The following is a 9679-nucleotide window of genomic DNA, read 5'->3' on the forward strand; positions in this document are numbered from 1 at the left end:
AGGTGAGGCCGGGGGCCCTCCCGCCCCCGAGGGCAGGCCCTGTGCGCCCGCCCCGCCCTGGCCCTCTGGGGTGTGGACTCCAGCTCCGGCTCTGCTCCGCTCCCTCAGCTCGCGAAGCCGCGCCGCCGCCCGCTCGGGCTGTCCGGGTGAGGGGGCCGGGGAGGGGGCGCCGCGGAGGTCCCAGGCCCAGGAGATCTGGCGGGAACAGGAATGCGCTCAGGCTGCAGGGCCTCCTGACTCAGCCGCATGCTCAGATTTCGGGGTTTCTTTCCCGGGAGGGGAACGCTTAACTTCCTCATTCCTGCCTGGACCCCTTCTTCCAGCTGGCTTGGCCTGGCTGGAGGCCCGGCGGCTCGGGACCCCTTGCAACCCCCCTGGGGCCCCTTTCTCTGCCCCGCTTCGGGGCCATCCGGGCCTGGCCGGTTGTTCCTTGGCATCCTGATTAAGGGACAAGAGGCGGGGCTCGGGCGTTCTGTATGAAGGATCGGAGATAGGGGATGGAGATTACAGGCGAGTTGGCAGGGCAGTGCGGACCGATGGATTCTAATCAAAGAGAGATTAAGAGTCAGCGGGAGCCGGTTGGGGGAAAGCCGGGGACCTGGGGAGACTGAGGACCGTGGGGGTGGAATGGGGGGATAGAGTTCTGCAGAGCGGATCACCGTTCTGAGGCCTCCCCATATTCCCAGGATGGCGGCAACCCCCCAGAGCCTTTTTCCCTCTGGGGATGACCTGGACTCCAGCCAGTTACAGATGGAGCCCGATGAGGTGGACACCCTGAAGGAGGGAGAGGACCCAGGTACACAGGGAGGACGGCCTCAGGGAGAGGAGGAGGAGGGCTGAGACCTCCCGGAGTCCACATTCTTCCACTTTCTTTCCCACCAGCCGACCGGATGCATCCCTTTCTGGCCATCTACCACCTCCAGCCTCTGAAATTGCATCCCTTGGTGTTTGCCCCTGGGGTCCCCGTCATAGCTCAGGTGGTGGGCACTGAAAGATACACCAGTGGATCCAAGGTGGCTGGGCTGGCCCCAAGGGAGTGGGGATGTGGGAGGGCTGGCCAGAGTGAGGGGCTGCCTTCCGAACAGGGAACATCCATTCAGTTCCTCACTCCCCCAGGTGGGCACGTGCACTCTGTATTCTGTCCGCTTGACTCACGGTGACTTCACCTGGACAACCAAGAAGAAGTTCCGTCATTTCCAGGAGTTGCATCGGGACCTCCTGAGACACAAAGTCTTCATGAGTCTCCTCCCTCTGGCTCGGTGAGGGGGACAAGGCTGCCTCCTGTGTAGGGCAGATGCCCCTCACCTTGAGGCAGCCGGGGGTGTCACTGCCCCAGCCCCCATTGCTGCTTTCTGCCTGTCTCATCCCCAGGCCACAACTGACCCTACCCCAGCTACTTTCCTCCCCCAACTCTGGCCACTGGGCCCCCTCCTCTGACCCCGGTTACCAGGAAACCTTTCCTGTTCAGCTCTGCCTGTCTGTGGTTCTGGGCCAGTATCTCAGCTGGGCTGGATGCCCAAAGTGCCCTTGGCAGCCTCCCACCTTTTTCTGTCTCCATCCTCAGGGTAGGGAGCATTCCTGCTGCTACCCTCTAGGTCTCCTCGCCTCTTCCAAGTCCCCGCCTCCAGTGCTTCAGGATCCCAGGCACTGAGCCTCCAGCTTCTATTGACCCTCCCTCATCCCTTCCACAGTTTTGCTGTTGCTTCATCTCCAGCCCCAGAGGGAGACAGCAGAGAGATACCCTCTCTACCCCGAGCAGGTCCTGAGGGCTCCTCCAGACGTACCGCTAGCAAGCAGGTGGGACCAGACACCAGGTCCTCTGGGAAGGTGTTTGGGTGCAAATGGCTCTGGTCCCATCCGTCTCTCTGTCTTCCATCCCTTCACTTCAGAAATACCTGGAGAATTATCTCAACCGCCTCCTGACCATGTCTTTCTACCGCAACTACCATGCCATGGTAAGGTCAGGTACTGGGTCCCTTGAGATGAATTGGGGGCAGAGGACCAGGGTTGGTAGGATTTGAGGGATTGACGAGTCTCTCCTCTGCAGACAGAGTTCCTGGAAGTCAGTCAGCTGTCCTTTATCCCAGACCTTGGATGCAAAGGATTGTGAGTGTCTGACACTCTTCACCCACCATCTGCCAATGTCTGAATCTCTCCCTCCCCGAGAATAGGGAAAGCAGGGCAGGGTGGGCTGGGGGTCTGATTTTATCCCCACAGGTTTGAACCCTGGATCCCTCTCCAGCACCACTTCCTGGTTTTCCCCACAGGGAGGGGGTGATCCGGAAGCGCTCAGGTGGCCACCGAGTTCCTGGCCTCACCTGCTGCGGCCGAGACCAAGTTTGTTATCGCTGGTCCAAGCGGTGAGGCTGAGCAGAGTGGCTGGACAGTGGGTGGGGGTGAGGAAGGAGATCCCAGGGTGGGGGGGGGCATGAAGGAATGGCTGGAGCCCTTCCACTCCAGGTGGCTGGTGGTGAAGGACTCCTTCCTGCTGTACATGTGCCTGGAGACTGGCGCCATCTCCTTTGTTCAGCTCTTCGACCCTGGCTTCGAGGTGCAGGTGGGGAAAAGGAGTACAGAGGCACGGTACGGGGTCCGGGTCGACACGTCTCACAGGTAAGGCCTCCCTGGTATGGACAGGCCCCTGGTGAGTGAAGAGCCAGCCTGGGGCCCTAAGGGGAGATGCGTTGAAGAGACCACGGAAGAGAGGAAGGTGTTCCCGCCCTACCCCTCTGGAGATGGCCATGATTTGGAACCAGGGAATGTTCTAGTCAGATGCTTGGGGCTGCTCCTAGAGGCTGGCCCAGAGCTTTCTCCGGGGTTGAGGGGGAGTGGGAACAAACAACAGGTTCACTTGCTTGCTCACTCCCTTGGGGAGAGGGAGGAACGGAGCTGCTTCCTTATGTGGGATGAGGGTAGGGATGTGTCCAGAGCTCAGGCCGGAGGGGTGGGTTAGATGTTTTGCCCCTCCTTTAGGTGGTGTTGTGTAGAGGGGGCATGTACTATACCCTGCTTTTGCTCTGGGCTTTGGGCAGTTGGGTTTTTGGTCTCTGTATCTTTTGTCCAAAATTTGCCCTAACTGCTCATGCACACAGTTATTTTTAGTCCCATGTAGTTTCTTTGTGTTTTGTTGCTCCAGGAGAGGTGGGTCCAGGTGCAAGCATTGCAGCAAAGGGTCCCAGGTCCCAGGCCTGTCTCAGAAGGGCTTTTGGTGCAAAGAAAGGGCACTCCGCCCATTCATTTATTTATTCAATAAACCTGAGGGACTTCCCTGGTGATCCAGTGGTTAAGACTCCATGCTTCCACTGCAAGGGGAACAGGTGTGATCCCTGGTCAGGGAACTAAGATTCCACATGCCATGCTGCATAGCTCACCCCTTCCCCCGCCCAGAAAAAAACCTGACAACAAACTTGAGCGGCTGGCACAATACTAAATGCCAAACACCCAACTGTGAATAAGACAGATGTATGCCCTGTCCCTGTGAAATCAAGTATGGACTGAGGAAGGAGGTGGGGAAGAGCAGACAGCTAAAGGAAGAGGGTTTCTGGGCCAAGCCAGAGGTATGGAGGGCAAGGATGGTGGTCCATCCTTTGTTCTTGCCCAGGTCCTTGATTCTCAAGTGCAGCAGCTACCGGCAGGCACGGTGGTGGGCCCAGGAGATCACTGAGCTGGCCCAGGGCCCGGGCAGAGACTTCATTCAGCTGCACCGGCACGACAGCTATGCTCCTCCCCGGCCTGGGACCCTAGCCCGGTGGTGAGACACTGATGTCCTTTCTGAAATTGTCAGTGGTCTTTCAACCTCCTTGGTGTTCTCTGAGTCTTTGATCTTCTCTCTCCTCTGACCCCTTCTGACCTCAGTAACCTACCCTTTGACTTCTCCAGTCGCCCCCACCCCCTGACCTTTGATCATTCTGATTCCTCTGATTACCCTCTGATCTTTCTGAACCCCAAATTAGGTGATCTCTGACCCTGACCTCTCTGACTGACCTCCTGTGACCTTTCTAACCCCCTTTCACCCCACTGACCCTCTGTGTTCTCAGGGATCTCAAATCTCTCTGATTCATTCGGTCTATTTAATAAACATTTTCTAAGCACCCATTATGTGCCAGGTCCATGGCAAGGATAAGACACAGTAGGTGATTCAATCATGAAACAGTGGGGAATTTGCCACGCTGGCAATAGACACAGAGTACCAAGCACAGACGAGGGGCATCTGCTCTAGTGCAGGATGTCTGGACTGGCTTCCAGAAGGCGGTAACTCTGAGGTTCACATTAGCAAGATAAAATGGAGAAGAGCGGTCCCTGCAGAGAAGCTAGAAATAGTCTGATGTGTTTGGGATTCATGAAGGCTGACTTGTTCCAGTTTGAGGAGCAGAAGCCAGAAAAGAGTCTGGAGCAGGGGACTTCCCTGGAGGACTAGTGATTAAGACTCAGCGCTTTCAATGCAAGGGGTGTGGGTTCGATCCCTGGTCAGGGAAATAAGATCTTGCCTACCATATGCAGCGTGGCCAAAAAAAAAAAACAAAAAACTGGTGGTCTCAGGGCCTGATCAGTGCCTCTCCTGCTAGCTAAGGAGGTTAACTTTTATCATAAGCAGAGAGGAGTCATGGAAACAATTTTTCCCTCCCTTGGTGTTAGTGTTGAGAATTTTGTGGTTTTTTTGAATTTTTATTGGAGTTGATTTAAATGTTGTGTTGGTTTCAGAAGTACAACAAAGAGAACCAGTTATACATATGTCCACTCTTTTTTAGATTGTTTTCCCATATAGGTCATTACAGAGTATTGAGCAGAGTTCTCTGTGCTCTATACTGCTGCTGCTGCTAAGTCGATTCAGTTGTGTCCGACTCTATGTGACCCCATAGACGGCAGCCCACCAGGCTCCCCCGTCCCTGGGATTCTCCAGGCAAGAACACTGGAGTGGGTTGCCATTTCCTTCTCCAGTGCATGAAAGTGAAAAAATAAAGTGAAGTGCTCTATACTAGGTCCTTATTAATTATCTATTTTATATATACTACTGGTAAGATGCTTCATAGTAGTATATATATTTCAGTCCTGATCTTCCAATTTATCCCTACTTCCCCCATTAGCCCCTGGTAACCGTAAGTTTGTTTCCTATATCTGTAAGTTCATTTGTACCCTTTTGAAATTTATTTTTTAACAAAAGAACTGATTGTGCCAGTTAGTATGAGCCAGGAACTGTTCTGAGTGTTTTATGCGTTGTTGTGGTGGTGGTTTAGTCGCTAAGTCATGTCTAACTCTTGTGCGATGCCATGGGCTGTAGCCCACCAGGCTCCTCTGTCCATGGGATTTCCTAGGCAAGAATACTGGAGTGGGTTGCCATTTTCTTCTCCAGGGGATCTTCCCGACCCGGGATTAAACCTATGTCTCTTGCACTGGCAGGCAGATTCTTCCTGCTGAGCCACCAGGGAAGCTGCTTTATGTTTATGAACTTACTCCGTGACACAGGTACAGTTGTTATCTCCATTTTCCAGATGAGAAAACTGAGTCAAGGAGAAGTTAAATAATTTGCCAAGGTCACACACCTTGTAAACAATAGATTCAAATGCAGGCAGTCTGGGTCAAGACCCTGCTTTTCACCATCAAACAGAACAGTTATTAAAAGTCTAACAGGGGCTTCCCTGGTGGTCCAATGGCTAAGACTCCTGTTCTCAATGCAGGGGGCCTGGGCTCAATCTCTGCTGAGGGAACTAGACCCCACATGCTACAACAAAGAGCCTACGTGTCACAACTAAGACCCTCTGCAGCCAAATAAATAAACAAATATTTAAAAAGCAAATGTCTTAACAATGCATAACTTGCACAAGCCTTTACCTACTCTCCATACCTTAGTTCTTCCCTACTCCCCCTCCCACAAATCCCATTTCTCTCCCCAAAAGTAATCCTGGTGATAGTTTGATATTTATCTTCCCAGATCTTTTCCTGCATATCTCTTCCCCAAAATAATCTTGGTGATAGTTTGATATTTATCTTCCCAGGTCTTTTCCTGCATATGTTCATGCACTTGTGCATATATGTTACTTTTTTTTTTTTACTTTTTGTTTTAATGTAAATAAGATCATGCGCCCTCTCCTTTGTTTTTTTTTTTTTTTCCATTTAATACATGTGTTAGAGATTAGGCATTTACATTATTTCCCACCTCCAGTCTTATAAACAATACTGCAATGAACACAATATTTGCCTAAGCATTTAATAGGATATCTTCCTAGATACAGAATTACTAAGTGTATTTAATGGTATTAGGGAGCATGTACATTTAGTATTCTGTTAGATACTGCCAAGTTGTCCTCTAAAAAGGCTATAAAGCCAATTTATATTCTCACAGTCTATGAGAATACTCACTTCCCCCATGCTGATACTGAGTGTTACCTGTGATTTTAATTTTTGCCACAGTGGATTTAAAAAGTGTTATTTTATTTTAATATCAATTTCCTTGTTTAGCGGTGATATTGAACATCTTTTCAACTATGACTGGCCATTCTCTCCCTGTGAACTATCCATTATTATTCTTTGTTCAATTGGCTTATATGTCTTTTTGTTACTGATTTGTTGGAACTCTTTATGTGTGACAGAGAAGGCAATGGCACCCCACTCCAGTATCTTGCTTGGAAAATCCCATGGATGGAGGAGCCTGGTGGGCTGCAGTCCATGGGGTCGTTAAGAGTCGGATATGACTGAGAGACTTCCCTTTCACTTTTCACTTTCATGCATTGGAGAAGGAAATGGCAACCCACTCCAGTGTTCTTGCCTGGAGAATCCCAGGGACAGCGGAGCCTGGTGGGCTTCCGTCTATGGGGTTGCACAGAGTCAGACACAACTGAAGCGACTTAGCAGCAGCAGTTTTATATGTGATGTATTAATCCTCCCAGTCTTTAGTCATTTTCTTTAGTTTATTGTGTCTTTTGTAACTTTTAATTTTATTTAGTTCATACTGGCAAGTTTATTCCACTTTGAAATATCTGCTACTATCTGACCTCTGTGATCACTCTTGATCTTTGACCTTGCTATCACCTCTGACCCATGACTGTCCTTCGGTCTTCACTCTCCAGAGCTTTCTGGCTTCTGACTTCCCTGATCTCCTTGGCTTGGCCTCCCCCCAGGTTTGTGAATGGGGCAGGTTACTTTGCTGCTGTGGCAGATGCCATCCTTCGAGCTCAAGAAGAGATTTTCATCACAGACTGGTGGTAAGTGGGAGAAGAACCTGAGCAAGAAAGGGTGGGTTAGTACCTGCAACAGATCAGCTTATGGGTCAGAAAAGGAGTGGAAGGGGAGGAGTGGCTGTTGTTGGGAGCTTAGCTTACCCTCACCTGCTGCCCTGAATCCCAGGTTGAGTCCTGAGATTTACCTGAAGCGTCCAGCCCATTCAGATGACTGGAGACTGGACATTATGCTCAAGAAGAAGGCGGTGAGGAGAATGGTCTGGCTGGAGGGGAGGTATGGTCAAGGGGTGGCTTGTGGGTGGAGATTGGTTGGAAGAGACTATAGCATGGCAGGGGGTTGGGGGGGAAGGTAAGGAATCTAAAACTTGAGGAGGAGGAGATGTACCCATCCTGGTTCAGTCTCACAGACATCACCTCTTCCACTTCCCTAGGGAGAACTCCCTTAGAGAAGAGGACCAACCTCCCTGTTCGTGCCCTTCCTCTCCTTGATGTAGACTTTCCTCCCAATACCCTGTACACTCTATTGTGTTACAGGGGATGGACATATCTGTCTCTCTCATTGGGCTGATGAATACCACTAGCTGCAGTACAAGGCACAGTGTCTGCTATGTTGGGCTCATTCATTGATGTTGATGGATGGGAGGAAAGATACGTAGATGATGGAGAGTGCGTGCGTGAGGGGATGGATAGATGATGGAAAGGGAGATAGATAAAAGGATATGAGGTTGGGAAGGTAGATCCCAGGAGAGTGGTAGATAGATAGGTGAGTGATAGATGGTAGATAAGGGGATGAGTAAATTGTTGGGAAGATGGATGGCTAGATAATGCTAGGTAGGTGGGTAGATGTGTGGATGGATGAGTGAGTGAGCAGATAGATGATATTCAATCTAAGTTTCCTGTAAGCATCAAAACAGGGTGTCAGTGGCATAGCATTGAGGATCTCTGGGTGGAGAGGAGGAACATACAGGAATCCTGAGGGTGGGAAAGGATCATTAGGATCTGATTCCCTCACTGACCACCAGGAGGAGGGTGTCCATGTGTCTGTCCTGCTGTTCAAGGAAGTGGAGTTGGCCTTGGCCATCAACAGTGGCTACAGCAAGAAGGCACTGATGCTGCTGCATCCCAACATAAAGGTGACTCGGGCCCCAGAGACCCCTCCCCTCTGGCCCTCCTCACCACACTTCCCCACCCTCTCAACCCTCCCTGTCCTTGAACATCTCATCCTTCCATCTTCCTGTTCCCTGCCTCCTCCAAACGCTGCCTCTGGCTTCTCCCACCTACGCCAACCCTCATGAACTCCCTCATACCTGCTCCAGGTGATGCGCCACCCAGACCAGGTGACACTGTGGGCCCATCATGAGAAGCTCCTGGTGGTGGACCAAGTAGTGGCCTTCCTGGGGGGGCTGGACCTTGCCTATGGCCGCTGGGATGACCTACACTACAGACTGACTGATCTGGGGGACTCCTCTGAGTCAGCTGCCCCCCAGGTAATCCCCCAAGGCCTTCCTGAGCTCCCCCCAACTCAATTAATGTAAATCCACACCCCTTCCCAGCTGCAGCCTTCCTCTCCAGTCATAGCCCTCATTCAAGGTTCCTAGGCCTTTCTGGGACCCCAACAACCTGCTTTGAATATAGTGACTCAGTTGCCTCCCCATGACCACTACCCATTCCTCTAGAGATTTCAAATGCATCTGAAGGGGAGGGCCCGAGAATCAAACTCTCTGTGTTTCATTCTTCCTCTGTATGTCTCTCTGTCTCTCCGTCTTCCAGTGCTCCTTTCTTCTCTTTGGCCTGGCTCTGTGTGACCCATGACTTCTCCTTGCCCCTGGCTTGGGTGTGTTCCCCCTACAGCCTCCCACCTCATGCTCAGACCTTCCAGCTACCCCCGACCTCACTCACAACCAACTCTTCTGGCTGGGCAAGGACTACAGCAATCTTATCACTAAGGACTGGGTGCAGCTGGATCGGCCTTTTGATGGTAGGGGGTCCACCTTCTTCAAAGTCCCTGAGAGCTGGCAGCCGGGGCAGAGAGCGGGCCTGGGTCTGAGGATGGGATGAACTGGGTCATGTGTAATGCCACCTCCTCTCTGGTCAGCACCTCCTCCTCCCTGACCCAAGTGTTCCCAAGGGACCGTCCCTGACCTCTTCCCTGACTCTCCTGGGACATTCTCCCTCCCCCCAGATTTCATTGACAGGGAGACTATGCCACGGATGCCGTGGCGGGACATTGGGGTGGTGGTCCACGGCTCACCTGCCCGGGACCTTGCCCGGCACTTCATCCAGCGCTGGAATTTCACCAAGGTGCTTGATCCCTCCGAGGCTGGAGGGTGGGCGGGAGCTAGGGGCAGCTAGCCATCTCCCGCTGACTCTGCCACCCCTCCGCCTTAGACTACCAAGACCAAGTACAAGATACCCATTTACCCCTACCTGCTGCCCAAATCCACCAGCACCGCAAACCAGCTCCCTTTCACACTTTCCGGAGGGCAGTGCGCCACTGTGCAGGT

At 52.0% G+C, this 9679-nt stretch overlaps 1 protein-coding gene across 1 annotated transcript in view; it reads left to right on the forward strand.

Annotated features, from left to right (window-relative positions):
- Positions 1-58: 58 nt before the first annotated feature.
- PLD2 (phospholipase D2) overlaps positions 59-9679 on the forward strand; it is a 13008-nt gene continuing 3387 nt past the window's right edge. The window contains exons 1-17 of the mRNA XM_010847391.1: positions 59-146; positions 687-796; positions 883-1013; positions 1117-1259; positions 1692-1797; positions 1890-1955; positions 2048-2106; positions 2268-2360; positions 2461-2613; positions 3602-3751; positions 7116-7199; positions 7342-7420; positions 8198-8308; positions 8492-8662; positions 9027-9153; positions 9358-9476; positions 9564-9677. Of these exons, the coding sequence (XP_010845693.1) occupies positions 688-796; positions 883-1013; positions 1117-1259; positions 1692-1797; positions 1890-1955; positions 2048-2106; positions 2268-2360; positions 2461-2613; positions 3602-3751; positions 7116-7199; positions 7342-7420; positions 8198-8308; positions 8492-8662; positions 9027-9153; positions 9358-9476; positions 9564-9677 (1815 nt within the window). The 5' untranslated portion in view covers positions 59-146; position 687. The remainder of the gene's footprint in view (positions 147-686; positions 797-882; positions 1014-1116; positions 1260-1691; positions 1798-1889; positions 1956-2047; positions 2107-2267; positions 2361-2460; positions 2614-3601; positions 3752-7115; positions 7200-7341; positions 7421-8197; positions 8309-8491; positions 8663-9026; positions 9154-9357; positions 9477-9563; positions 9678-9679) is intronic.

This window comes from Bison bison, unplaced genomic scaffold, assembly GCF_000754665.1.
Source record: "Bison bison bison isolate TAMUID 2011002044 unplaced genomic scaffold, Bison_UMD1.0 scf7180017864249, whole genome shotgun sequence".
Lineage (NCBI taxonomy): Eukaryota > Metazoa > Chordata > Mammalia > Artiodactyla > Bovidae > Bison > Bison bison.